This window comes from Hippoglossus stenolepis, chromosome 2 (genome assembly GCF_022539355.2).
Source record: "Hippoglossus stenolepis isolate QCI-W04-F060 chromosome 2, HSTE1.2, whole genome shotgun sequence".
NCBI lineage: Eukaryota > Metazoa > Chordata > Actinopteri > Pleuronectiformes > Pleuronectidae > Hippoglossus > Hippoglossus stenolepis.
This window is the reverse complement of record NC_061484.1, coordinates 23,970,476-23,997,777: the sequence shown is the minus strand read 5'-3', so window position 1 is coordinate 23,997,777 and position 27,302 is coordinate 23,970,476. Positions and strand designations below refer to the sequence as shown.

Genomic DNA, 27,302 nt, shown 5'->3' with positions numbered 1-27,302 from the left:
CCGTTCACTCTCACATTCAAACCGTCACTCAATTTACAGCCTCCAATTAACCTAACCCTAATATGCACGTCTTTGGACCGTGGGAGGACGCTGGAGTTCACGAAGAAAAACCCACGCAGACTCGGGGAGAACATCCAAACCACACACAGAAATACCCCGGCCACACCGGGACTCGAATTGGGACCAAAGCATCAAAGAGCCACGATAGATCTGACTGAGGAGGCTGAGAAGAGCTGTGGCTCAGGAGGAAGCGGAGGAAACAGCAGGGGAGGCTTCTGTCCAGCCACCAGGAGATCGACTGGGGTTAGAGGAACAAAACATCCCTGAGACTGGAGGTGACCAGCTGATGACCCGTGTGATGCACCACAGTTAACCCGATTCTTTGTTTCTTGGAGATTCAACATCAACCTGTACATCAATTGCTTGTCATCCTAACGTTTGGTTCCTCTTTCTCTCTTTCTTTACTTAATATGGTGGCTTTGATCTCAGATGCAATTTTTATTTAATTTTTAGGGAATGGCGCAGCTCTTTGAATTGCATAAAGATCTATATTTGACATTCAGATAATAAAGATTTCTGTTGTGCGTTTGAAAAACCTTAAAGCTTGAAAAACAAAGACGCCTGATTTCCATATTTGTAAGGTTGTGTCAAAAAATATAGAATTCTACAGTTACACATCCCCGGAGAAAACATTCAAAGATGAAGTCTGCTTTTCTTCTTCATGAAAGAAAAAACCTGTCTCGTAGATACGTTTTTGGAAATGTCATCTTTGCATTTCAATGGAGAGAACACCTCATCCCCTTTTTCCCTGTGAAGACATTTTCTCCTGAAAGAGACTTATTGTTTAATATTCATCATTCAATGCAAAGAGTAGATAATAATTGCATGAACTGCTCCGTCTTGTTAAAACTCAGTTGCACTGCCAGACTGACTTCACAGACATTTTACACTGCATCGGGAATTCAAACTCTTAAATGTACCTGAAATAAACACGATCCAGATCTTGTGCGAGACAGCGTGGATCGTGGTCGCAATATGTTAAACAAATATGTTCCTGTCCTTCTGAAGAAAAGCAAAGGCAATGAACAAATAACTGTGTTATTTTGGGCACATGAACAGTGTAAGTATTTCTATTTTAGTCTCTTCAGTCAAACCATTTTCCTGGATTTCTCTTTGTGACCAACATTCTTTAGTTTCTCTTCACGATTTGACAGCAAATCTGCATTTTGAGGAACGTCTTCCCTCTGAAATTGGATGAATCCGAGATTATGAAGGAACATAATGCAAAAATAATTCTTCTTACAATGAAGTAGAAAAAGGAAGTTTAGATAATTAGATTTTTATTAGAGGTTCAGCATTGTCAAAATTGAGCAGGTGATAAAATATGAGAGAAGAGAAAGTAAAACATATTGATCCCATACGAACCTATCTGGTTTCTAGTGGATCTTAATAATAATATTTAATGAAAAAAAATAGACTAAATATTGTAGTTGGTATGTTGTTAAAAATAACTTATAAAAATAATAGTCAAATGAGATAAAAGTACATTTGTACTTGAGCAAATGTACTATCTGTTTGATATATTTTATATTTTATATTATAAAATCTATCATCTATCAATTTTAATAACATTGAATAACAATTTAAATATATTTTTCTTTGAATAACTCATTTTAAATAAATACTTTTTTAAATAACTAATTCTAAATCCAGGATAACTTCTTAAAATAATATTAAATAACATTCGAAATAAACATATATTTTTATATAATATTTTAAATGGAGGATAACTACTTAAAACAACATTCTAAATAAGTATATATTTTAAAATACTAATATTAAATATACCCCTCGTGCGCTGTGTATAAATACACGGCGCCTCCGAGCGGCGGCTGCGGCCCGGAAGTGCTTGTGAGTCCGTTAAAAGCCAGTGGACGGAGGCTAACTAGCGTTAGCTGTCAGCCGGGGTTCAGTCATTGTGCAGGATGGAGCTGACACGCAGAAGTAAGTGCACGGACACGTTTCACCCTCGGGGTTAATGCACGTTGTCTCGGACACAGTGGAAACGAGCAGCGGGGCAGTGGACATGTTGTGTTCCCGCAGAATTAGCGGCTGTGTGAGTCTTGTGTGTTAGCCAGCTAGCTAACTGACCAGCTAGCTGCGGGGGTGCTTGTGCTGCTTCTGCGGGGTTTAGCACGATGTCCGCACCGCGACAACTCTTCCAAACCCCCCGGTGTGTTTTCACTTCTCCCCGCAGATTACAAGGGCTGCCTGAAGACGGTGTACAGCGCCATAGAGGAGGCGGACTTTCTGGCCATCGATGGGGAGTTTTCAGGTGAGCGTGGAGGAGCCGGAGCAGAAATGCGTGACGGTGCGGGAGACACCGCGGTTTGTGCGTTAGTGTGACGTGTGTGTGTGTGGTTTGTGTTTCCAGGGATAAGCGACGGTCCCAATGTCAGTGCGCTGACCAACGGACTGGACACCCCGGAGGGCCGGTACGCCAAGCTCAAAAAGGTCAGCACGGGTCGTTAAACACGGTCAAGTTCATTTATTGGTCCCAATAGGTCAAATTACAAATTCAATTCAAGTGGGTTTGCAGTGTGTGCAGCGTGCATCATCACCCTGTCCACTGGGAGTCTCTAATCTCAATCCCTCAAAGGGACAGTACCTCCAGGAAAACTTTTTGTACTGGAGGAAAGGTAGATTAACCCCAGGAGGAGCACCAGAGGAGGGAAGGATGTCATGTGTGCAGAATGGCACCCAGATGTGTCCTGAGAGACGGATCACGAAACCTGATTCGGAGTTGGATTCATGGGGCACGTAGCCACATTCTTCTTGCTGTGTTAATGCAAATGAATCCCGGGCCACAGGTGAAGGAGCGCCTGCTCCGCTGACGTCCTCTGACCCACAGTTTCACAATGAATACAAACACAATTTAACGGTTCTCAGAGTTCATACGTTGATTTGTTCACAGCCGCCACCATCACAACGTCAACACTTATCCCCACGTGATTGATACGTTTCATAAATTGGTAAAATAGTTCCTGACTCTCTCTCTCTCTCGCAGCGTTTCCTGTTTGGCAACACAAAAACAACGTGCAGGATTATTTGCATATAGAGCAGGGAAGTGAGAGTCGATCACACGGGGTCACACATTCAGGACATATTACTTTCAGGTGTGAACACACATACTGAGCGCGGTCCACTTCTGATCGGATCTCATCAGGTCTGAACTTGGCCTATGATCAAAAAACTTCCAGGTGCTGCCAGACTGGACGTCCTCTCCGCCATGAAGACCTGGAAAGAACAGATTACACCACAAAGACACACAATATTCACACATGTAGGAACAAATAAGTAACACATGGACAAACGTGCACATTAGGAGGAGGAGGCTGAGACTCCATTACAAAGATCCAGTGCATCCCAATTTCCCTCCACGGTTTTGCATCAGTCTGTTGTTTGTTTATCTAATTAAACCTCTTTCTTTTCTTTTGTTTCCACCAGCACTCCATGGACTTTCTGCTGTTCCAGTTTGGATTATGCGCGTTCAAGTACGACCAGGCAAAGTCAAAGTGAGTGAAGTCTGCCGAACAAACGCAGGATTTTAAATCTGACTGTGGTTTCTCCGACAAATTAGATGAACTATCTCCCAAAGGACTCTGCTCATATTTAAATGTCTTGTTTTTGACATCAGAAAAATATATTTAACTCCAACTTTTTTCTTTGTAAGTACTGAGAAAGAGCCCAAATTACTCCTTGTACCATCTCCTGCTGCGTCAGAGCTTTTACTCTGCTATATCCCAAGTTCCATTGTAAAGTTTTATGCAAAGATATTTGTCTACTAAGTTCTAATAATGGAAGTGATCCCAGCTTTTAACCTCTGTTTCCCCACATCTCGTCTCTCTAGGTATATCATAAAGCCTTTTAATTTCTATGTATTCCCGAAACCATTCAACAGGACGTCCCCCGACATAAAGTTCATCTGTCAAGTAAGTCAGTGTTATTCCTCGGAGGTCATTGTCTTACTGATTCACAAACAGCTGAGATTATTGACTTTGAGAAACAGCAAGATGGTTTATAATCGCTCCTGCTCGGTCGGGCTGTGAAAATATTTCTTCACATCTTTTGTCTTTTCAGAGTTCCAGCATCGACTTCCTGGCCAGTCAGGGATTTGACTTCAACAAGGTGTTCTGTGATGGTGAGTGCAGCTCAGACTGACTTGTTTCATGATGCTTGGTGCTGGGCCTCTATTCTCAGTATCTGACCACGAACATAAGCTGCTAGTGAATGTTTGGTCTGTTTCTTCATGGGTTTAGATATCAAACCATTTGAAATTAAAATCTTGTTCATTTGTAGTTCATTCAGGCAAATAAGTGATTATCAGACCTCTTTCAAACCGTGTGTGTGTGTGTGTGTGTGTGTAGTGTGAGCGCCATGTACACAGAAGTAAAACTCTGATCTTTCTGGTTTTCAAAGGAATCCCATACCTGAACCAAGAGGAGGAGGCCCAGCTGAGGGAGCAGACAGAGGAGAGGAGGAACCAGCAAGCTAACGGCCTTGGGACCCCATCCTTCATCTCCCCATCGTCCAAAGGCCCCGCACACGTACCGGATGAACATAAAGACTTCATCAACAGGGTGATGTAAGTGTTACAGTACATGTGCTGCGTCCCAGATTTCAGGTGTGAGTGAAACGTCGTCACTTCAGGCCATGTGGTGGCTCCACTCTCACACTGAGAGGACCTAGATTAGTGTCCTGTTTTTCTTTCCTTGGGGCTAAACTGAGCACGACCCAGAAACAATGCCCCAGAATTCCTAAGTATAAAACCAATATAACTCGAGTTATACTACATCTCTAAACTGAGAGAACTGACACTGACTCAAAATGTGATTACAAATGAAAGAGTATATTAGATTTACTCATTTCAAAACAAATGCATCATAATTATGTTGGTGTTTATGTTTTGATTGTTTCTGCTTTATTTTTCCAGAGAGAAAGTTGAGGCCCTCTTCACTAACTCGGAGAAGACTGTTAACTTGCAGCCATGCACAGGGTAAATGACACCTTCTCTCTAAAGGCCCCGTCTACGCTGTTTGTATTTACCATGTGGAGTTTGTATCTTAATCCCTGCTCACTATACTTATGTTTCCTTGCCAGGTTTCAGAGAAAGCTGATCTACCAGACCCTGAACTGGAAGTGAGTGTCACAAACCTATTCACCGTTATTGTTGATGTGTTTGTTTGTTGTAGATTAACGTTGTTCTCGCTCTCACAGGTTTCCCAAGGGGCTTCATGTGGAAACCGTGGAAACGGAAAAGGTTAAAACATTTCTTAATTAAAATGGTCTTGACTTCTGTTTTGTTTTGATTTGTGCTGTTTTGAATGGTGGATGTAATTTGTTGGTTTGCAGAAGGAGCGATTCATCCAGATCTGCAGAGTAGATGACGAGGAGAGGAAGAGGAGGGAGCAGCAGAAACTGGAGAGGGAGCAGGTGAGATGAACATCAACAACAATCTTGTCATAGAAATGCAAACAATTTCTGTGTGACGGTGCAACATTCTGTCTGAGTCTAATATTTTCCTCTGCATCTCTCTCCCCCATCAGGAGGAGCTAAATGATGCTGTTGGATTCTCCAGGGTCATCCACGCCATCTCTAAATCTGTGAGTCACCTCCTTCAGTTGCAGCTTTTGAATCACAGTGGTTTTAAATATCTTTGGCTTTGGTGTGACGTGTCCCTGTGAACCCTTCTCCTCTGATTCACAGGGTAAACTCGTGGTCGGCCACAACATGCTCTTGGATGTGATGCACACCATCCACCAGTTCTACTGCCCTCTTCCGGAGGTACACACTCGAGATGGATATTTTAAACGTCCAGCTTTTTTCAGCTGCTTAATCTTCAGCCTCTTTTTTTTGCTTCACAAAAATAGCAGTTTGAAGTTAAGTAATGTCGTCTATTCATAATTTATGCCACTACTCTTTTCTGCAGGATCTTCAAGACTTTAAAGAGGTCACAATGTGTGTCTTCCCAAGGTAACGCATCGCTCTCCTGCCAAATTAGTTTGTGTCCTCAACAGAAACTGCTCTTTGCTTTATTGGTGTTTTAATGTGTTCTTCTATCTTGCCTGTTCGATTGCAGACTAATGGACACAAAGCTGATGGCTTCTACTCAGCCTTTTAAGGTAGACATTTTAACTCCCATTGTTCAAGCTTATATTTAACTGTTCATGATTTAAGTAACTTATTAAAATCCTTTTGACTAAACTGGTTTGATCCTGGCCTGATGTTGCAATGTTTGTATACAAGAGGCTGGAATCCATCCAGATTTCTGTCATGATTTTGTGTCTTTTAAGTTCTGAAACTAACAGGTTGTTGTTTTTGACTTGTGTTGTTGCAGGACCTGATCACTAACACCTCTCTGGCAGAGCTGGAGAAGCAGCTGAAGATGACCCCCTTCAAGTCACCGCAAGTTGGTGAGAAAATAACACTTTCAACTGTAATATTCTTCCCTGTACAAAATACTGCTGACACCTTTTCTCCTCCGTACCTGTTCCAGAAACCGCAGAGGGGTACCCCAGTTACGACACAGCCCAGGAGCAGCTCCACGAGGCGGGGTACGACGCCTACATCACTGGGCTCTGTTTCATCTCCATGGCCAACTACCTGGGTAACACGCACAGTCTCACTGGTCCTGCTCGACAACATGAACACATCTAAATGCATATGGCTAAGCTGATCTGCTCTACACTTTCTTTTCAGGCTCTTTCTTGACTCCACCCAAACCTTTCATCTCACCTCGATCCAAACTCATTGAGCCATTCCACAACAAGTAGGAGATGCACTAAAATGTGTTTTTATTAACTGTTAAAAATGTAAAAGGGGAGGTTTCTAATATTTCTACTTTCTGTCCTTTAGGCTTTTTCTGATGAGGATAATAGATATTCCCTACCTCAACATCACAGGACCAGATTGTGAGTAAAATATTGAGGCGTTGAATGGCAACATTTCTTTTGATTCACTTAACGAAGCTTTCATTTGAAGCCATTGTCACCACTTCTCCATCTCACCCGTCACTGTATTTTCTGCTCTTACAGTGCAGCCCAAAAGAGACCATGTCCTCCATGTCTCATTCCCAAAAGAATGGAAGACCAGTGACCTCTACCAGCTCTTTAGTGCCTTTGGTAAATGTTTTTTTTTTGTTGTTTTAATTCTGCTTGTTAACAGGTACGAGCCATAATTTATCACTCACTTTCTCCTCCTTCAATCTGCTCAGGGAATATCCAGGTTTCATGGATTGATGACACATCAGCGTTTGTGTCCCTGAGTCAAACGGACCAGGTACAGATAGGTGAGTTTTGACGGCCTTCCTCTGCACCAGGACTTGACTCGCTCCATCTTCACAAAAACACATTGAAGCAACCTGATCGACTTCCTCTCGTCCCGCAGCTATGAACACCAGTCGCTATGCAGAGAGCTACAGGATCCAGACGTACGCCGAGTACATCCAGTTAAAGGAGAAGGACAAGGTCAGGCACAGCACCAAATCCTGGGGCGAGGACGGCTGGGTCAAACATCACTATACCTCATCCGCTACCAGTGGTTTTGGATATTCCAGGTATGTCCTCACAACTGTCCACTACATTTCTTTCAGTGTGTTTACCTGTTGCCTTGGATTACCCACAGGTAATTTATACTCTGCTCTATGTACGGTTGTTATTTTCTTGCAGGGGTTTGAGGAAACGCAGCATCAGTCCGGTTCAAGGAGAGCAGGGGATCGGAGAACTTGTTATTACAGACGGCTGGAGTCACTACTCATACCCGGATAGCATGGGCAGCAAGAAGATGAAAACTGATGGTGTGTGAACACATGCATGCATATGTACTTCCCTGCTGCAGACACGCAGGTCACCCCCAGGAAAGGACTTAGTGGGGATTCAGCGTGCCCCGAGGACGAGGGCGGGTGGCATTTTGAATAATCAGAATTTAATGTTTTATTTATGACCACCTGCTCCAGAACAGACGGGGCAGATGTGTTCTGGATTGACAACATTGTTTCCACCCACACAGTTTTGGATTTCAGTAATGCATCTAGAGTTTTGTTTTCAATCTAATCTTAATTTAAGAATTCTGCAAACATAAGGAGGTCTAATCTCAGCTCTCATGCTCCCACTGTTGTGTTCCCTAGATGCAAATACTGACGCTGTCGAGAGCAAGACATCAGAGGGCTGGCTGAAGACGACGTAAGTGAACACAGAGGAGATCGATTATGCTGTTATCCTCTTTGCTGGGATTTTAAGCCTCTTCATGGTTGCTGTGCCCTGCAGAGATGCATCAGATCTAGCAGGGTTGAGTCTCCTCCCTGACGAGGACGAGCAGCAGGACGAGGAGGGAAGTCCTGAGGGCCCAGATCCAGTCAGTGATGCTGAGGGGACGGTCACCTGGCAACAAGCCCCGGCGGCTAATGCGAGGAAAGGTCAAAAGAAAAAGAAGGCTGAAGGTGAGTTTGTAGGGGACCTGCTTTCTCCACCTGAGGGTCTTTAACCCACCAAGAAACTAGAAAAAAATTGAAATCCTTAATCACCAGCATGATTACAAATAATCCTGCATGTCTGAACCAAATTTAATGGTTGGAGTGTGATGGTGTAACAGGAGAGGTCAGGGGACGGGGGGCAATTGTTGAGATATTTAATCTGAATCAAAGTGATGGATTGATAAATGACAGATCGCACATTACGTGTTAATCAATGTATCTGAGATGTTTCTTCTTGTTCTTATCTGAAAACCTCTCCCTCCTTTACAGCGGCTGAGTCTTCCACTTCGCTGTTTGACGTCCCAGATGTCTGGTAGCGAGCGGAGCGGCCACGTTCCAGCACTGAGCGGCTCCTCCTCAGTCTTCTCCTAAGCACTTGAGTCACCCTCCTGGGAGTGACCCTGAATTCATTCGTTCACTCAGAAGCTGCGGATACCGGTTCCAAAGCCACCAGCCAATCTTGCTTTGACTGGACTATTTAAAAGAGAAAACACAAGCCATAACGACAGCTGCCATATTTTGATCTTGCACCAGAGGAGCAGGCAACTCTTCTGGATAAACACACAAATAAACCACAACATCTTTAGAAAAGCTTAAATACAGAAATGCTCCTTTCTCCTCCGCTCAGTCCAGAGAGCAGCCACAGCCGAGCGTTCACTTCGGATTCATTCATCAGTTTTAACGACGAATCACCTCTATTCAGTCTTATATTTTGTGAGCGTGAGTTGTGTGTGCGCGTGAGTTCGTGCACGTGAGGGAGATGTAATTGTCTCTAGTCTGTGTCCCTGTGAATACATTTCATGAATTTAAAGATAAAATACCACTTGACATGTCCTGTAGTTTACAATGTCGGGTTTATCTAGTATTTTAATGCAGTAAAATATTCTTTTTCCCCTTTTTAAAAAGAAAATTGTAACTTGTCAACTCCCCAGTTTTATCAGACATGTTTAAGCTTCTCAATGATAATGTGATATTTATTATTGGTGGCAGTTTGACCCCCCTCATGAGGTGCTTGTTGTTTTGTACAGATTTGTTTTTCTTTACCTTTTTTTTGTGTTGAATGTTTTGTAATCGTGTCAATTTGCAACAATGTCTGTAAGTATGTTCTAATGCAAAAGGTGTAAACGTTAAAGAGACGTATGCATTTTTGTATAAGATAGTTTAAAAAATCCTTAAATATTTCCTTGGAAAAGGGGAAAAAATTAAAGAATGTTTCTTAGTATTTCTGTCTCCGTATCGTCTGTTTTCTCCGTTAGTGACTGATTTACAGTTAAATAGACGTACTGGAAATTTTAAATGGATTTTGAAGAAAAAAAACAAAAGTGATGTTGGTTGATCATATATTTCCATGCAAGTGTTCAGCTTTTTTTATCTCGAGGGAATTTCCTTTAAATTTAAAGCAACACTAACTTTTACTGAGCAACAGCGCCCTCTGCATCCACATGAGGTGACTAATTCTGTTGGGCTCCCTGTCCGGGCAATGAAGTGGTTTCATGTAGAGTAAAAAGCCTTTTAATGTGTCGAGTGGAGCTGTGACTGTGTCGTCCCACTCACTGGAGAGAAACACGACTGAACGCTGGATATTACCCATGATCCCCGGCTTCCTGAGCCAGAAGAGCTGCCACCAACAAATCCACTGAACTCTGTTCTAGAATTCTTTGTTTAAAAAGTTTCCTCCTGAATATTGGCGATAAACCCTGGTTTTTAATGAGTAAGTCTTTTTAACTCACTGGACCGGACTCTTACCATTGAAGCTGCTCCTGCTCTGTTCCACACTTCTCACAGGAGATCGTACCCACTCACCAAAGTTGCATAGAACAGACGTTCAGGGTGAGGAGTGGAAATGAAAGAGGAAACGTAACATTACAAAGTTTTCCTTGTTCCATAAATATTCTGAACTTCCTGAGCTATCAACAATTAAAAACATCTGGAGGGTTTATTGTCCTTTAGGGCAAATGCACTTTAACTTTGTAGTTTGTTTCCTGGCAACAAAAATATTTGGGTACTACATTTGACTTCAACTTGTCTTTAATATACAGGTTCCCAATGGAAAAGTGTATTATTCTGTTAAAAATTACAACTCTGCTGTAAAGGAGGTTTTACAAAAACAAAGTCCATGATTTATTAAATAATTGTTTTTTTTAAATCCTCATTGGCTTGATTCACAGGAGGAAGAATTGTAGCAGTGGAAGATATTTTGTTCCTTGTTCATCACCTGGACCCAGATTTAATCTCCATGAAGCACAAACCAGGATGCGGGTCGTCAGCACTAGAGAAGAGAAGAGATGGATGAGAAATATTTTCACCTGATATCAGTTTTTTTTATCCTGAGACACTCGGATTCCTCACCTGTCGTGTCCAAGCAGCACGACCACAGACAAGGTGCATTCTGGGAGACTTCTAAAGAGCTTCCCCAGGCATCGGTCCAGCTTCCCCACCACGAGCTCAATCTCCTGGTCCTGCAGACGACACACATCCAAGTGTTTCTGCTAAGGTGTGACGTTTACTACGCCGGCAGACAGAGTGGATATCACTGGGTAATTTAATGTATTGGAACAGAATTTATTCTAAGGCCCCTTGAGATGTGGCATCTCCCCCCACACACACCCTAGACCCAGACAAGTTAAGGAAAAAAAGTTAATGAAAACCACAGACGAGTTGTTTTAAGATGAGAAAATAAAGATGACGTGAAGCAACGGAAAGAAGTGATGGATCTAAAATACGAGTTCACAGTTGACGACAGAACAAATTGTGCGTACAAGATTTCCCTGGATTGCATGAAGTGCTGTGATGCGCCTTGAACCGTGTGGTAGAGTGATGCTGGGAACTCTATCTTGTGTTTAGCTATTTGAGGCTCAGGGGGTCAAAGTGGGTCGTCCACTAACCAGAAGGTCATTACACCAACTGACTGGAGTGATTACAACCCCTTTTCTTACCTGAGAACTGACGTGCATATGGCCACTCCCCTCGTCTTCCCCCTCAGTATCCACTGTACTTGTTGTCAGGGCGGCCCATGAGCGCAAGTGGGGCGGAGTCAGGGACGGACAGATGACGTAGTCCTCCGTGCGGGGATCATCAGAGGAGCTGAGGGCTGCGTGTTTGACCTCTGGACTCTCAAACTCTGTAAAACACACACCAGGGTGGAGAGTTTTACAATCTTGGGGAAAACCGCTACAAATAGAACCTGAGATAATGAACATGAATCCTGTAGCGTGTTTTGCTCACTTATGTACGCGTGTCTTGTATGTTTTCCGGCTTTGGCAGGAAGGAGGATTCTCTCCACGGCTCCAAAGTGACCGAACGTCTCTGTGAGTGTTTCCTCAGACAGTTCGGTCTCCAGCTGCAGCCGTTTATCGTTCCCTTTAGCAGAGTGTAACCCATTTGCAGTTTTAACACAAGCTGCACCTGGACATTTTGCATCTAATGTGTTTCCGTTGATCATTGCAGAATTGTTTATGCGCTCAGTCACACTGGGCTTTGATTTAACAGCGTAGAGGTGACTGGTGTCGAGGGCGTCATGCGCCAAAGCGTCAAGAGTCAGATCCACGTCCAGCATCGACTCGTAAACAGGCCTCTGCACCTAGAAAAGGCACAAAGGACCAAACATGTTGAAGATAGAGCACATAGGTGTAAAAGGAATAAGAAACAAAAAGAAAAAGGAGAACTACCTTGATGGACTGTCCCTGCAAACTGAGCCCATTTAAAGTTTTTAAAGCGAGCGTCGCTCCCTCCAGCAGCTCGAACTCTACCTCTGCATGGACCTGGAGACCAAACATCGTCCAAGAGGACATTTAATACAGCAAATCCAGAGAGAGGAAAACAGTGGAACCGAAAGCAGTGGGAAATGAAAACAAAAAGATCCAAGGGTCTCTCTGTGGATAAATCTTTTCTTTTTATACAAATGAACAGCGACCGTTACGTCGATCAGTTCACTGGTTGAACTGTGACGGAAATAAACAGTCCATCAGAAAAGAAACCTGTAATAACTGAAGGGTCGCGATGCAGGTGAGACTTACTCTTACGCTTGTGTTCAGCAGTTTGATTTTCCGAACTGGTCCGCAGCGACGAAAAAGCCGCTTCGCCTCCTTCTCAGAGAAACCTGCCGGAAACGGCCCAGCGAAGACTACGCACATGTCACGAAGGTTTGCACACACCTGCAGGAGGAATACACACAGATTTAAGTTGAGTTAATTACACAGTGTTTCTTACAGGATTCGGTTCAATCTATGGTGGTGGCTGCCGGGGGTTGATTATTGACATTTCCCTATGATCACACTGCTGAGGATGGTAAATGGCAAGGTTTGTTTTATAGGTTCACCGGCGTGGCAGGATTTCTCCCAGTGCTGCCTAGTCCAACCAAAGTATAAAAGTATTCTGCCACTTTAGTTTAGTTTTACAATTAGAGTGACTCACCCTCTGGTACTGCTGCTCCCGGTGAGGAACACAGCGCTTCAGGTGGTCTGAGAGGGAAGACAACCGGAGCACTGAGAGGAACGGACACTCGGCCCGTCTCCTGAAAGAGGCCAACACCTGAGGGAGAGAGGAGACAGAGGTGCAGAGGAAGGAGGAGTGTAGGGGATGGGGGAATGGGAGAGAGGAAGAGCAAGAAAGGGACAAGACAAAAAGTGAGAGAATGATGAGAAAAAGGATGCAAATACGTAGAAAGGCGTCACAAGAAGACATCACTGCTGATCTGATATATTTAGATAGAGGAATCCTGATATCTAATAAATAGGTAAACTATAGCAAACCTTACGGGATTTGCGATATGCGCACCTGGTTAATTTCAGGTTCCAGGGACGGAGTCAAAACCAAATATCTTCTAACCTCTTTGTCAGAGTTGTGCCACTGCTGATGGGACAAATCCAGAGCGACGTCAGAACGCTTCCCTATGAAGGCAACTGACCGGCCGAGGGTCTGTAATATGTCTGCAAACCTGCACAAGAGAGAACAGGACAGAGAATTGGTCAAGTGCACCAGGATGTGTGATAAGATGGATTTCACATTTGAAATGGAGACGAGAATCTTATATCAATAAATCATTCAGGCTCTAACTCAAACATAACTTAATGACAAAAACAACGTGAGTGTTTTTTTGCTTTGTCATTGCTGGAACATTTTGTGATGCGGGTGTTGTACCTGTGACTCGGTGTGGGTGCAGGCAGCTCTATGATTTCCTCCTCTATTGTGTATCCCCACAGCTCCTCCAGGTGATGCTCCACAACCTGATGATGAGGGTGCACAGAAAATATTGTATCACCTTTGTACGTGTGTGTGTGTGTGTGTGTGTGTGTGTGTGTGTGTGTGTGTGTGTGTGTGTGTGTGTGTTAGAGAACGATGGGTTACCTGACGAGGTCCTGTTTTAATAAAGTATTGGGCCAGCTCCAGGGCTGCCACAGCATCCTCAGTGGGATGATGACCCTTCTTCTCTTCGGTTTGTATTTGCCTCCTGGAACACAAGTGACATGTTGAATTATAAGCCCCAGTTGGAGGGAGAGACAGAAGCGCAGAGGGAGAGAGAAAAGAGAAAACTTACTTCAGAATATTCTCGGCCAAGATCTTGAGCTTAAACTTCTGTCCAAACTCTTTCCTGTACAGCAGGGCCGTGTCGATTAAATGCCGGTGGATCAGCTGCAGTGAGGACAAAGGTCAGGACTTATTCATATTGACAAAAGATACATGGTTGTGTTCCTCCAGAATTAAATAACCAGGGTAGAATGTAGAATATACAGAGAAATTTAGAAAATAAGAAGAAAATTTGTGTTTGCTTTCAAACACAAAGGCTTCATCTTCATCCTCTCGAGACCAAACTCAAGCGTGTCGTGATACTTTCACATTCGTCACGAGCAGAAATCTAAATGTCAGCAGTCACTCACTTTCAGAGCCCCGAGGTCGGAGTTAATGGAATGTCCCACCAGAACGGCGTCCCGCGGCAACAGCGCCCTGAGCTTCGCCTGAACGTCCCTCAGGGTGGTTGTGACTGGTCGCAACATTGCTGCGGTGACACCAGAGAACCTATCAGAAGACATAGAATAGAAATATGTTTTAATGTTTTAATATAATTCATGATGTTGGCTGGTGTGTGTGTGTGTGGTGTGGTGTGTGTGTGTGTGTGTGTGTGTGTGTGTGTGTGTGTGTGTTGGTGTGTGTGTGTTGTGTGTACATTGTCAGGTAGTTGAGGATGCGGGTCTCAGGTTTCACCAGATCGTCCAGAACACAGTTTCCATCACTGTCCACCAGAGAGACACGAGTCAGCTCGTTTCCCTTTTCCGTCAGACACTGAAACACAACAGTGAAACAAGGATCAACTGATGCACACACACACTCTAAAGTGCACAAAGACAGGACGTACATATATATCTGCACACAGAGCGTTAGAGGTGAGATCCAATCACAAGTGGTCTGGACATTCAGGATGCATTAAGTGTGGGATCTCTCATGAATGATGTTAACAGCCGGGCTGAACTAAGAGCAACTCACCATTTCACAGTCGAGTCCATACAGAGGGCTGCTGTCAGTCGCACACTCAACACTGTCCGTGCACACAAACTCCTCAAACCCAGGCATTCCTGTAGCAGAGAAACAAAACAAGACGTGAGGAGGTACAGATGGAGACAGAGAGCGAGGCCATGTCTGGAGCAGAGTGAGGTTAAATCGTGAAAATGCTCATGTGTCATATATAACCTGGTTAATAGAGACTCACCTTTGACCGGGTAGTTCTTCTGGATCATCTCCTCCTGGCTCAGTAGATACGCTGTCAGTCCTCTGGTCCGTGTCCCAAACTTGCTGATTACTGGGTGAAACTTCACGGCTGCAGGAGAACACAAATTGACACAGACAGTCACAAATTGGGAAGATCGGGAAAAGAGTTTATCATGAATAATCAGGCCTGACTAACTTTAAATGAGTTCAACTGTAACTTTCATTACAAATGTTTCTCACCTTTGGGTATTTGACTGTTGTCCATGTGTGTTTTTGAAAGTGATGGATCGTCTGACTTAGGAACCTCATTGCTGAAGATTCCAGATGCCACGTTCTGAGATGGTGGAGTGAAGGTGATCCTCTGCATTGGTCCGAAAAAGGCAGATATAAATACTGACACTGTGAATTGAACGTCTCTCATCAAATAATCTACATCCTCTTCAGATACTTACAGAGCTATAGTTGGTTCTGAGGCGTCGCAGCGTGAGGTAGTGTTTGTAAAAGTGACTCTGGGTCAGACCCTCCACGACTACAACATTCACACCTTTAACCTTCCTCTGGTGGTGGAGACGACACCAACTGGGAGTAGGACGGAGAGTAGGACCATGACAGAATAATGAGGTTTAAAGATATAATAGGGGGTGTGGATAAAAGATGTCTTTATGATGGCTCAAGTACAAGGACACATTATAAGTAAGTTACAGAAAGTTATATGTGAGGCGGTGAAATAGATCACGGCTTGCTGCAAAAGTCATTACCTGGGTTGTTGGATGCCACCTGTTTTCCCCAGAGCGGCGTAGTGCAGCAGCTCTGTCAGCTCAGTCAGTGTAATTGGTTGTTGGAGGCGGTCGAGCGGCACAGAGATCCTCGGCGGACAGAGTGGAGGTGCCACCGCTCCTTCCTGCTCACTTTTTAATCTCTTGGCCGTGTCGTGAGCTGTGGAGGAGACGTTCCTTCTCTTCTCTCTGCAGCTCGTAGCTGCTGATGAAGGCTCCATTTTCATGGTGAGGTTTCTGTAGGAAAATAGAAACTGAATTTGAAATGTGTTCTAGGAGTCAATTATGCACTGTATACTGGTTTGTGTTTTACACACACTCTTCTTGAAACACTCCTCTTGTGCATATTGAGGCAGACCAGTGGGGTCTAGAGTTCAGGCAGCGAGGGCTGTGCATGAGGATCTGTCAAATATGAAAATACGGCACTGAATTTGAAACTAGTGATTTGTATCCATCCATTTTAAGGTAACATTTTAAAAATCATAATTTTAGACTGTGGTTGCTTTTATTGTGAAATAATTCAATAGTGGCAATCTCATGCTTTTATTAATAACCAAATATACATCCTCCATATTTCTGGACACAACTTATTCATACTGTTATATCACTAAAATTATAATATTACTTCATCTTGCAAAGGAAAAAGGGTTTTGTGTAAAAACGTGTTAACAGTACATTCCTCTATATTGAGGCACTAACAGAAATACTATTTTAGAAACGGTATCACATTGCTAATAGTATTGAATGGGAAAAATCGTAAATAATATCCAGGCCAGATGAGAGAAAGTCCATATGGTGAGACATGTAGTAAACATGTTATAAGTAGTGATCGTCAAACCCCCTCTTCATCCCTGCATCTTGTTAACATATCTTTGTAGTTTATTTTAAACTGGGTTATATTTGGACACTGTTTTAAATCCACATTCAAACTGATCCACAGCCTCACTCCACAGATTCAGATGCAGAAACTACTATGAGTTTTATAAATTAACATTTCCCCTTAAACTATAAGTAAATGACCGGCTCCCTCTCGATCACTGAACAGTTTCTGAATGTATCTGTATCCTGGAACATGATCTCTGCTGTTTGTTTATACGATCTGTGTCTGTGTGAGAACGAACACGAGAGTCAAAGTGTGTAAATACCAGATGTTATTGGTCCGATTGTTTCCAAATTCACAGTTTTTCACATGAGCGACATGTTGGAGAAGGTTGGAAACACATGGCTGCTGCACAGGCTCGTGCATGTGAGGGGAAAAGACTACTTCCGATTCATGACTTTCAACATAAAGTTAAATGTTGACTGTCGTGGTGCCTTTCACGAGGAAAATTTGACTTTTAGTAGGTTTTATAATTTTATATTTAAACATCAAACAAAACTCCCATAAGAAAGTAGTCAGTCGTTTATATATGTCTATATTCGTGTTTATCCTCTTATTTTGACAGGGCTTAGTAAAACCGGAAATGTAGTTCATCCGGTTTCATCAAACTGCCTGTTTTTTCTCTGATCGACTGTCTCGGTAGTTGGATTGCTTTGGGCTGCAGCCCCAGCTAGTCGAGCTCAGAATGATGGATGAGTAGTTTTGAAAAAAGCAGCGCGATCGTTGTTGTGTTTTCTGAAGTTGTTCCTGTCGAGATGTTCTCATCGTTTCACACACAATCCGATTTCAATGATTAGAAAAACAACCGGTTCCCAGGTTGAAGTCGCAGATATGTCGACAAAGAAACTGGCGAAGTGAGTAACAGATAAATCCAAACAGCCATTAGCTCGTTAACTAGCTAAACAGCTAACCCTGATACCTGGAGAAACGAGGAAACTGTGTAATATCTCCATGTGTTAAGATGTATTTATGAAGTATTTAAAGGTTTTTCAGTACTTGTACACATTTATTATACATTGTTATGTATTTCAGAACAAGAAAATTCGCTCTTCTTGGGCTAAGTTAAGTTTAAGTTTCAGTTTTTCATGTGTTTTCCTCCATTCCCCCGCAGACAGATGGGGTTGTTGAGGCAGAGGAGTCAGTCTTCCTCTGGGTCCAAGAAACCTCTGGTATCAAGTGAGTCTGAATCGATCCCGTGTTCACAGAAGTGTAATGTTTAGGTTCGATTCCCGCTGCATCTTTACTCTCTGCTCTCTTTCAGATCAGACATTTTCATACCTGATAGTGATCGACTTTGAGTCCACTTGCTGGAGAGAGAAAAGCAACTACAGTCCGGAAGTTAGTGAGTAGCACTGACTCATTTTTCGTTAGTATTTCATCTTTATCACTGTTACTGCCAATAACACACACACACACGTTTCTCTTTTCCTTCTTCTTTCAGTTGAGTTTCCTGCTGTCCTGCTGAACACTTCCTCGGGGGAAGTCGAGTCTGAGTTTCACACGTATGTTCAACCCCAGGAGCACCCGACCCTGTCCGAGTTCTGCACTGAGCTGACAGGGATCACACAGGTGTCTATGCACAGGCTCAAATACACAACTACAAATGTCTACTTCAGTTCATTTGTTCATTGTCTCCATCTGACTGCTTCATCTCTGTCTGGCAGATACAAGTTGAAGCAGGGATCCCACTGCGGATCTGTCTTTCTCGGTTCTGCCGCTGGCTGCAAAACCTGCAGCTCGAGAAGGGTGTGGTGTTTCCCAACAAACAACAGAAGTGTTCTTCAACTTCACCGACTCAAAAACTGTGCACTTTCCTCACGTGGTCAGGTAGAAGTCTTTTTGATTGGTTTTTATCATAAATCATTAGTCATGAACCCTGTAAGCTTTCTCGCTCTCGTCTCAGGTAAAAATGTTCTTGCTTTGGAAGAAAAATCTAAACGTCAACTAAAATAACAAACAGTTTTTAAATGTCAAACACATTATCACATGCAACAAAACACTGCATTAAAAGAGCAGCATTGGTTTTATTTTTGCCTTATTGCCTTACTGATATATATAGAAAATTTAACGTTATCCCTTTTTGCTGTTCCACCATTTGCGTTGCGTATCAGACTGGGATCTTGGAGTTTGTTTGCAGTACGAGTGCAAACGAAAGCAGCTGCATAAACCTGATTCGCTCAACAGCTGGATCGATCTGAGAAGCACATACAGAGTAAGTGGAAGCTCATTTACTTTCTCTTCTGCTCTTTCTCCTGCTGTCTCACTTATGATTGTGACTGAACAAAATATTTTGCAATTGATTTATCTACCAATTGTTTTGATTATTGGTTGTTGTTTTTAGTTTTGTATAGTAATGACAAATTCAGTTAGATTTTCAGTCAGATTGTTTCTTTTTTATTGTTTTTTGATTTCAGGCAGGAGGACGCAGAAATTTTCAAAATTTAAGCCAGCTATCTGACAATGCCTCATCATTTTGGCCCTCGTGTCTTAATAAATCCTTGTCCCACACTTTCCAGCTCTTTTACGACAGGAAACCCAAAGGCCTGAATGGGGCACTTCAAGATCTCGGAATACAGTTTGCAGGAAGAGAACATTCAGGTACAAAAAAGAGCGCAGGTTCTTAGATCTCTGTTCTACATAGAAAACGGACCCAATCTAAGCATGTGTGTCTCGTTTTTCTCTATTTCCTCAGGTTTGGATGATTCCCGAAATACAGCTCAGCTGGCAGCGAGGATGATGAGGGATGGGTGTGTGATGAAGATCACTAGAAGCCTTGAGAGGGTGAGTGGCTTTCGTCCAACGCATCCCAGCTCCTAAATACCTGGCCCCCTTCTGTCTCCAAAAGCAAAAACCTGTTATGGATGATGACAACAATATATGGAGATCTTCATGGTTGAAGATTATACAGAGATTTTACATGAGGATTTTAAACAATTTTGTTAAGAGATTTTATAAATAAATGAATATAAACGTGGACTTCTGCAAATCAGATCCTACGATCTCCCTGCCTTTTTTTGTGGTGCAAATTTGCTTTTGAAGATGCATCTTCCTGGAGAATGGAAATAAGGAGGAAGCAGATAATTAAGCATGCAGCAAAGAAATGGGTGATATATTAAGAGTTGTTGATTATCTCTCGTCTTCTTCTTATAGACGCCATCAACGGTCAAACCTGTGTTTGGAAACGTAACTACAGACAAGAAGAAAGAAAAACCCAACACCGATAACGAGGAAAATACACCTACCACAAACAAATCCTCCTCGTCTAAGATTCCTCTGACATCATGTCAAATAAAAACCTGTTCAGAGAAGAATGCGGTGAAATCTGACACAACGGAAAATGCAAGTTCAGTTCAGGAATCTGTTCAAAGCCTGATCTCACCCAAGACACTTCTGAATGGTACAAATACACCACTGTGGGGATGCGGCAGGAGGTCGGTAATCTCAGGCGCTGTCGCTGATCTTTCTTCTTCAGTTACGATAAACATGTCCTCACCGCACAGTAACGGCAACAAAACCCTTATCCTGTGCTCCACGACTCTGGGCTGCCTGTCTGATCTACCTCACACAGACCAGCCTTTAAAAAGCGGAGGAACAGTGGCCCATGTGGAGGATGAGGAACATGGAGAACTTTCAGTGGAAACAGAGGAGAGGTGGGGTTCATATGACGATGTGGTGTTTGAGGGGGATGATGAAACTGATGGAGAACGTATCTCCGATTTAGATAGTGGATGTTATGTGTGGGAAGAATCTGACAATACATCAGATTTAACAGAGGGTCAGGTCACATTAAGGGACAATACAAGCGCTGAAAACTCCTCTAAAACAACTCACTCATCCACAACGTTTGTTTCTGCAAAGAACACGAGAGTGGATCAGTTAAATATGATGAGGCAGCACTCAGTGATCTCAGGGCCAGATACATGTTTTGCTGTGCCGGAGACTGTTAGTTGGTTTTCCAAAAACAAATTGGCACAACTCAACTCTCTACTATTCCAAAAGAATTCGGACAAAGCCCCAAACAAAACAAACACACCCTCTTTACTCAGGCACAAAGTTTTCATCCCAGGAAAGACCTCCACACCTAACACCTCATTTGTCAAACCGAAACCAGTCATCATGCAAAACACAACTCACAAAACGCCGAGGACCTCTTTCACCATCTTCAATGACCTAGTACAACAGGCTGCAGCATCACATCCTTCCTCATGTAGCTCGCTGTTCACCCCCAAAAACGTCTTCTCCTCTTTATCAGCCAACACAAACTCATCATCTACCAACCGCTCCTCAATGTCCGTGACATTTAAAAAAGGACAGCAGATCACATCTCCACTGTGTGCGTGCGGCCGCCGTGCCAAGCGGCAGCTCGTGTCCAACGGGGGTCCAAACCACGGCCGAGGGTTTTACTGCTGTCCGGTCCGCCGCTCGGGCAGCGGAGGCCGGATCCAGAAGGGATGTGAGTTCTTCAAATGGGAGTCGTCTCTGATGAAGAGGAGTTCAGTGGCCTCTCCTGCTGCCGGGGCCTCCGTTTCACTCAGCTCCACTCTGAACTGTCCACCACAACAGAGGTCAACCATAAGAAAAAGCTATTAATGTGTTGGAGAAACAGCCGCACCTGCTCCATCATACTAGTCATACTGACACATTTTATATATAATATATATATAATTATCCATTCGCACAGAGATGGTACCTGAATAACTATTTTCTGTGTCGCCTCTTTAACTTCTTCAAAAAACCTCATTGGAGATAATGAAGGTCTTATTATATATTCCACTAAAGCCTCAGATGAAGATTTTTGAGGGCCGATGCCATCGCTGCTATTATGGAGTAAAACTTTCTGATGCTGATATATTGATCTATTATATATTAATTGATAATTAAAAAATCATAAATGATTCCTAAGATGTCCTAAGAGCTTGAATTAAGAAAATTTACTTTTTTATACGCACATGAATGCACATCCTTTCTGCATTGTTTATTCTGTGAAATTTAATTTTTCAATGAAAAACAGTACAGGAGTCATATCAATGCCTTTTTCTAATTTATTGCTTTAAATGCTAAAGTTCCAATTTTGAGTATTAATCATGTCCAAAATATCATCAATGCAAAATAAGCTAATTGGTTGTTTTTATGTTCTTCATTGTAAATGTTGTTTGTTTGATTTTTGTGCTTTAATTCTTTTCAATACATGCATTTGTATTTTGTATTCATGATGTATGAATGGACAGTAAATTATATTAATAATGGTCATTTCACATGAAGATGAAGTTAAATGTTTGATAATGACAATAATAGAGTTGTGTTTTATGCCTAATGAAATAAAAACAATACCTTTTCACTCTGTTCATTTCAATTAATTTTTTGAGGATCGCCTTCATATACAAAAACACATTAGGGCTGGGCAATAAAACTACAATAATTATCACAATATAATTTTGTATCAATAGCAAGCGATTTGTAAAATGTTGTTTATCTTGTTTGTCATTCCCTCCAGTCCAGTTGGTGGCGGTAATGCGCCTCTAAGCTGGTTCGCCAACCGCCTTATAAAACCCGAGAGAAGAAGACGAACTAAGAGGTAACTGTAAACTGTGCTTCGCGGCAATGTCGGAAGTGTCTGGTCCCTCCTCGCTCGCCGTACATCGCGACAGAAAAACGTGTTATCAATGAATGTTGTGACGGCATCAAACCAGTATGACTTAAAACCTGAAGCCGCCCCAGTTTAAACATTAACGTGTGTCCAGTCTAAACCAGTAACCTCTCATGACTTTGTACGTTGTGGCGTAAAGTGAAAGAAAACCCCTCCAAAACGCGCGTGTTAGCTTCAGCTGTTTAGCTAGCGGCTAACGGAGGCGAACCAAAACAAGAGGGAGGTGGAGCCGCCGCTGGGAGAAAGAAGCCCGCAGTCCAGACATGTCCGCCGCGGTGAAACGGAGCAGGAAGCGGTACGGCCACCACGGCAAGCGGTGGAAGGGCTCCCGGGAGCTGGAGGTGGGCATGGAGGGCATCCTCATCACGTGCAACATGAACGAGAGGAAGTGCACCGCGGAGGCCTTCAACCTGCTCAGCGAGTACGCGGAGGAGCTGTTCGGACCCGAGAAGGTGAGGGGGGGAAACACGGAGGTGGTCTGGGGGGGCGACGTGGATCTGACACCTCGGGACTGGAGGGGGTGTGATGAAGGTGGATGTGCAGGGGGAAAGGCATTACTGCACAGGGATGTTCTGCTGGGAAGGACTAACTAAACTTTTTGAATTGTCCTCATAACTCTCACTTTTTTCCCAGAAGTCACTAATACACTTAAATGTGACCAAACAGATGTGATGAACCCCTGAAACAACTGATCAACAACAATTTAAATACTTTTTTAAGGAAAAATTTTTATATTTATGCTGGTTTCAGTGTTTTATGTGAGGATTTGCTGATTTGATCAAAATGATGTCTTGCCTAACTTTATCTGTTTGTGTTTTTCTTTATACTTCATAGATAAAACAATTAAGTTTATAAAGCAAATTTGAGAAACTTAAAAAATGAAATTGAATGATAATGAGGGCAATAATTATATCAAGATACATTTTTTCATATCAGCCAATGATAAAATTCGGTTTTTTTAAGTTTAAATAGTGAGGTTGTGGTTTCGAACTCGTCTTTATGGGCAGAAAACATTAGAAATCTGAGATTGATCAGTTATGTGTTGTACCTCCTCACCATTCTTGCATAATGCATGATATTGATATATATTGGATTTTTGTTTTACTGCTATCGATGAAAATTGTATTGTGATAATTACTGATATTGTTTCATTGCCCAGCCTTAGTTTATTATATTCCTAAACTGGTGTTTGAAAAGTGCCTCTGTTTTGGTTCCAGCTGCAAGACAATACTGGGAGCAGCAGTGACGAAGAGGCTGAGGAAGAAGACGTGGACGTCGCACTGAAGAAGGAAGTGGCACAGCTGAAAGCATCTGGAACCAAACAACAGAGGCGCTTCCAGGCTATGGAGAGCGGAGCGAACAACGTCATCTTCATCAGAACTCAGAATCTGGGTAAACGCTTAACAACAGTGAAACAACAGTCAGTGCTTTAAGTATAAAAGCTAATGTGACTATAATGTTTTTTATATTTATTTTGCTCTGTCCTAGAATCTGACAAGTTGGTTCATCACATCCTGTCTGATCTCCACACCACCAAGAAGAAGAAGTCCAGAGTGATTCTAAGGATGCTACCAGTGAGAAGATAAAATCATAGTTTACATTAAACACACAGTATAAAAAAGATGTTATAATATTGGAGCCTCATCAATAATCTAAGTTTACTTGGTTGATAGTGTGTGATCATTGTGTTGATCTTCTCCAGGTGACTGGGACGTGCAAGGCCTTTCAGGATGACATGGTGAAGTATCTGACCACTTACCTGGAGTCGTGGTTCAAAACCCCAAATTGTGCTACGTATCAGATCGCCTTCAAGGCCCGGAACAGCAGCCACAACAAGAGAGACGAAATCATCAAATCCATCGCAGGTTGTGCTTTGACTGATTTGTCAAATGAAAAAAGTGGATTTCACCTTTTTGATGATTAATGTTTAATGATGAACTGACCTTTTGTTATTTTTAAATCCATTCCAGGTCTCGTGGGGATGCTGAACCCTAAAAACAAAGTGGATTTGACCAACCCAGAACTGACAATCATTGTGGAGGTCATCAAGACTGTGTGCTGCATCAGCGTGGTCAAAGACTATGCACTGTACAGAAAGTACAACGTTCAGGAGGTAATGAAAGAGGAAGCGCCGAAGCCCGACGCGGCCGCAGAGAAAACAGCTACAGACCAACCGGAGCAGAAAGAGGAGAAACAGACGAACCTGGAGGAAAACAAAGGTGAAGAGGAAAATGGCAAAAATGTGTCGCAGGAAAAGGAGGTGAAGAAGAACGAGGAAGTGAAGAAGAACGAGGAGGTGAAGAAGAACGAGGAGGTGAAGAAGAACGAGGAAGTGAAGAAGAACGAGGAGGTGAAGAAGAACCCCGAAGACGAGTAAAGGTTTTCATTCAAACAATCAGATTGTCAGTTGTTGAGTTAGACTTAAAGTTTTCTAGTTGTGTTATGTTGTCAAACTTTTGTTTTCAGTTAAAATTCGTTTTTTAAATGACTGATAACGATACTTAAAATGAGGTTGGCAAAAAATACGGTATTTTTGTGGTATTCATAAAAAATCTCATTGGTACCAACTTCATTGAGCTGGTCATCGTAATTGATCTGTAATTACAGGTAAAGGTTTTTCTGCAGCTTAACTCTGACAAACAGATTTTTGTATGTCACTTATTTTGACATTTTAAATTAAAGACTAACTGTTTGGTTCAGGTCAGTGTGTGTGTGATCCATGTAGTAATTGAGTGTTTTTTGTAAGAAATGCTATTTCCTAAAGCTGTTCCTGAATTAAAGCTGCTTGTGTTTTTAAATATCTTTCTCTCTTTTTAATGACACAGTTTGACTCCGATGGAAAGTGAAGGGTTTAAAAACTTAAACAAAAACACTATGAAGTCCATAATGCTTTGCACCTGTGGAATGAAGAAGCTTTAACATTTCACATCGTGGAGTAAAATGTCCCATGTGTGTCGTGTTGTCGTAACAACCTTCATCTTGAGGTTGCAGATTTTCTCTTCACCACAAGGTGGAGTTAATGCCTCATTGTGAACAGGCATTTTCTGTGTGACACGTTTCGTATGATTATTTCTTATTGATCAGTAATTTACCACAGAAGACAGGAAAGATTTACTATTTTTTCTAATCTGTGCCTCCTATCAGACGAACCATTTTCTAGATATCTTTAATTGTGGAGAACATTTTAATAATAATATAGTAATTTTATTGTCTGATAAATATCTACTTTAATAGATTGTTTATCAGACAAATATAATATGTCTCATGACAGATGGGCTGAATTTGTATTTGAAGGCAGAAAAGTGATCTAACTGCATCAGTAACTACGTGAGCTGTGATGCCTGGTCCTGGGTGAGATGGTACATTTTTGCGTGGTTATATGAATGAATAAAATATGCAGAATTTTCTATTGTTAAATCAGCTTTTTGTGTTAATTATAAATGTCCGGAACAGTCAAAGAACAGTGAAGTCACAACATGATCGTCTCTGTGAGGCTGTTCTGTTTTGACCTGATGCTAACTGCGTGCTAACACACTCACTGCACGTGATGGTGACAGGTACATTGTTCATGATCTTAGTTCAGCCTGTTCATAAGCTAACATTGAATTTATCGCCATTAAACACAAAGTGCAGCTGAGGCTACTGGGAATGTCCTCAATTCTGCATTCATATGTGTAACGGACCGGGTGGTGGTGGTGGATTAAAGTTGACAATATGTCACCTTATGGTGTCTCGAGAGGTAAACATATCACCTGAGTCAAGGATTTATTCTCTCAGGTGAATCAATTAGCTGAACAGGAATAGGTTTTTAATCTTTTAGTTTTTCAGGTTTGAGTCAGAACAGCTTGTGTTTTTGTAGAATTACCTCGGGCCTCTCCTCTGCTGCCTGTCTGCAAAGGTCATCAAGCGTTTTCTACTTTGTCTTTTTGAGGACATCACCAGGGGAGCTTGACTTTGTTTAAACATCTCTGAGTAGAGACTTTAAATCTCACTCTCTGAAATTAAGAGAAATCGATTGTCGGATTCTTTTTCTAAATCAAAATGTAACAACACGAGCCACATCTCGGACACAGCGATGGCATTATTCATCGAAGGGAAGCGCAGTGTACACCTCTCTCTATCTCTACCTCGGTCACGTACACACAACTCTCCTGCATTAACTGAATCGGCGTTTCGTTTTCTGCTCATTACACTTGGGCTGAACTGTTGCTGTGACCCTCCACTCATTATCTCCACCGCATTCAACCGGAACTCTCAGGTGCCCCAATCAATGTGACCTGCTGACAACCGCATAGCGCCAACACGAGGGGGAAAGGATGACACGTCTTCAGCCTGCCAGCGGGTTATTACTACAACACCAATTAGACTAGTGTGTCTACATAATAATGTACATTGTTGCCTCATAATGATATCACAGCGGCGGCTAATGATATCCCTGCTGTCAGGTGGAATTTTTCAGCAGAAGTAATCAAAATATAATTTGGTTTTTTAGCACATTCTGTTCATTAAAAAACAGCATTTGGGGGAAGCTGAGAGTTTTAAATGTTTACCCAGGAACAGAATCAAGAGAATATTTACAGTGCCAACCACTTGGTGCTGTCTACACGAGGGAAAGAGCCTCTGATGTTTTAATTGTCCTCAAGGCCACGTCTAATTAAACCTCCATGGGCTCCAAAGCCCACTGCTTCTCAGCCAAAGAGGCGCAGGAGCACGTCCGCTCTGTTCTGCCGTCCAGGGGCTGTACGCTCACTCAGGTTTAAATGTCAC

General features: G+C 42.5%; 4 protein-coding genes across 5 annotated transcripts; 3 read left to right on the top strand and 1 right to left on the bottom strand.

The window, feature by feature from the left end:
- The first annotated feature begins 1,875 nt into the window (after positions 1-1,875).
- Positions 1,876-9,752, top strand: parn (poly(A)-specific ribonuclease (deadenylation nuclease)). Its single transcript, XM_035184280.2, has 26 exons — positions 1,876-2,004; positions 2,258-2,335; positions 2,435-2,514; positions 3,508-3,575; positions 3,911-3,992; positions 4,141-4,201; positions 4,480-4,645; positions 4,994-5,056; positions 5,161-5,199; positions 5,278-5,320; positions 5,413-5,493; positions 5,607-5,663; positions 5,767-5,844; positions 5,990-6,033; positions 6,140-6,182; positions 6,398-6,473; positions 6,557-6,667; positions 6,760-6,829; positions 6,916-6,971; positions 7,095-7,181; positions 7,274-7,348; positions 7,447-7,615; positions 7,728-7,855; positions 8,186-8,240; positions 8,325-8,497; positions 8,801-9,752. Exons 1-26 carry the CDS (start codon positions 1,986-1,988, stop codon positions 8,845-8,847), a joined length of 2,049 nt encoding a protein of 682 aa, XP_035040171.1. The 5' UTR covers positions 1,876-1,985; the 3' UTR covers positions 8,848-9,752.
- Positions 9,753-10,540: 788 nt separating this feature from the next.
- Positions 10,541-17,259, bottom strand: LOC118123054 (RNA exonuclease 5). 2 transcript variants are annotated; one of them, XM_035180142.2, is made up of 20 exons: positions 17,154-17,249; positions 16,326-16,410; positions 15,991-16,245; positions 15,685-15,811; positions 15,473-15,593; positions 15,234-15,341; positions 15,011-15,099; positions 14,694-14,809; positions 14,407-14,545; positions 14,067-14,161; positions 13,877-13,979; positions 13,670-13,755; positions 13,358-13,466; positions 12,944-13,060; positions 12,547-12,684; positions 12,199-12,291; positions 11,756-12,110; positions 11,467-11,651; positions 10,880-10,989; positions 10,541-10,799 (listed from the first exon to the last, which is right to left on the bottom strand). In XM_035180142.2, the coding sequence occupies exons 2-20, from the start codon at positions 16,352-16,354 to the stop codon at positions 10,742-10,744; spliced, it is 2,433 nt and encodes an 810-aa protein (XP_035036033.2). In that variant the 5' UTR covers positions 16,355-16,410; positions 17,154-17,249; the 3' UTR covers positions 10,541-10,741. The 2 variants fall into 2 exon arrangements, with proteins under 2 accessions (XP_035036033.2, XP_035036042.2); XM_035180151.2 differs by lacking the exon at positions 16,326-16,410 and having other exon boundaries at positions 17,154-17,259.
- Positions 17,260-17,519: 260 nt separating this feature from the next.
- Positions 17,520-22,226, top strand: eri2 (ERI1 exoribonuclease family member 2). Its single transcript, XM_035180165.2, has 9 exons — positions 17,520-17,742; positions 18,000-18,064; positions 18,150-18,230; positions 18,330-18,457; positions 18,553-18,715; positions 19,000-19,100; positions 19,405-19,486; positions 19,581-19,669; positions 20,039-22,226. The coding sequence occupies exons 1-9, from the start codon at positions 17,678-17,680 to the stop codon at positions 21,476-21,478; spliced, it is 2,214 nt and encodes a 737-aa protein (XP_035036056.2). The 5' UTR covers positions 17,520-17,677; the 3' UTR covers positions 21,479-22,226.
- Positions 22,227-22,434: 208 nt separating this feature from the next.
- Positions 22,435-25,333, top strand: thumpd1 (THUMP domain containing 1). Its single transcript, XM_035180179.2, has 5 exons — positions 22,435-22,987; positions 23,753-23,927; positions 24,024-24,109; positions 24,238-24,400; positions 24,506-25,333. The coding sequence occupies exons 1-5, from the start codon at positions 22,799-22,801 to the stop codon at positions 24,910-24,912; spliced, it is 1,020 nt and encodes a 339-aa protein (XP_035036070.2). The 5' UTR covers positions 22,435-22,798; the 3' UTR covers positions 24,913-25,333.
- The last annotated feature ends 1,969 nt before the right edge of the window (positions 25,334-27,302 follow it).

Excerpts from the sequence above, each read along its gene's own strand:
- parn (XM_035184280.2), top strand. Across the intron at positions 7,349-7,446 it reads AACGGACCAGGTACAGATAG|CTATGAACACCAGTCGCTAT; the intron begins GTGAGTTTTGAC and ends CTCGTCCCGCAG. Across the intron at positions 8,241-8,324 it reads GAGGGCTGGCTGAAGACGAC|AGATGCATCAGATCTAGCAG; the intron begins GTAAGTGAACAC and ends TGTGCCCTGCAG.
- LOC118123054 (XM_035180142.2), bottom strand. The coding sequence starts at position 16,354 with ATGCACAAGAGGAGTGTTTCAAGAAGAGT. Across the intron at positions 14,546-14,693 it reads ATCCTCAACTACCTGACAAT|GTTCTCTGGTGTCACCGCAG; the intron begins GTACACACAACA and ends GTCTTCTGATAG. Across the intron at positions 10,990-11,466 it reads ATATGCACGTCAGTTCTCAG|GACCAGGAGATTGAGCTCGT; the intron begins GTAAGAAAAGGG and ends TGTCGTCTGCAG.
- eri2 (XM_035180165.2), top strand. The coding sequence starts at position 17,678 with ATGATTAGAAAAACAACCGGTTCCCAGGTTGAAGTCGCAGATATGTCG. Across the intron at positions 18,231-18,329 it reads CAACTACAGTCCGGAAGTTA|TTGAGTTTCCTGCTGTCCTG; the intron begins GTGAGTAGCACT and ends TTCTTCTTTCAG. Across the intron at positions 19,101-19,404 it reads ATCTGAGAAGCACATACAGA|CTCTTTTACGACAGGAAACC; the intron begins GTAAGTGGAAGC and ends CACACTTTCCAG.
- thumpd1 (XM_035180179.2), top strand. The coding sequence starts at position 22,799 with ATGTCCGCCGCGGTGAAACGGAGCAGGAAGCGGTACGGCCACCACGGC. Across the intron at positions 22,988-23,752 it reads AGCTGTTCGGACCCGAGAAG|CTGCAAGACAATACTGGGAG; the intron begins GTGAGGGGGGGA and ends TTTTGGTTCCAG. Across the intron at positions 24,110-24,237 it reads TGATTCTAAGGATGCTACCA|GTGACTGGGACGTGCAAGGC; the intron begins GTGAGAAGATAA and ends GATCTTCTCCAG.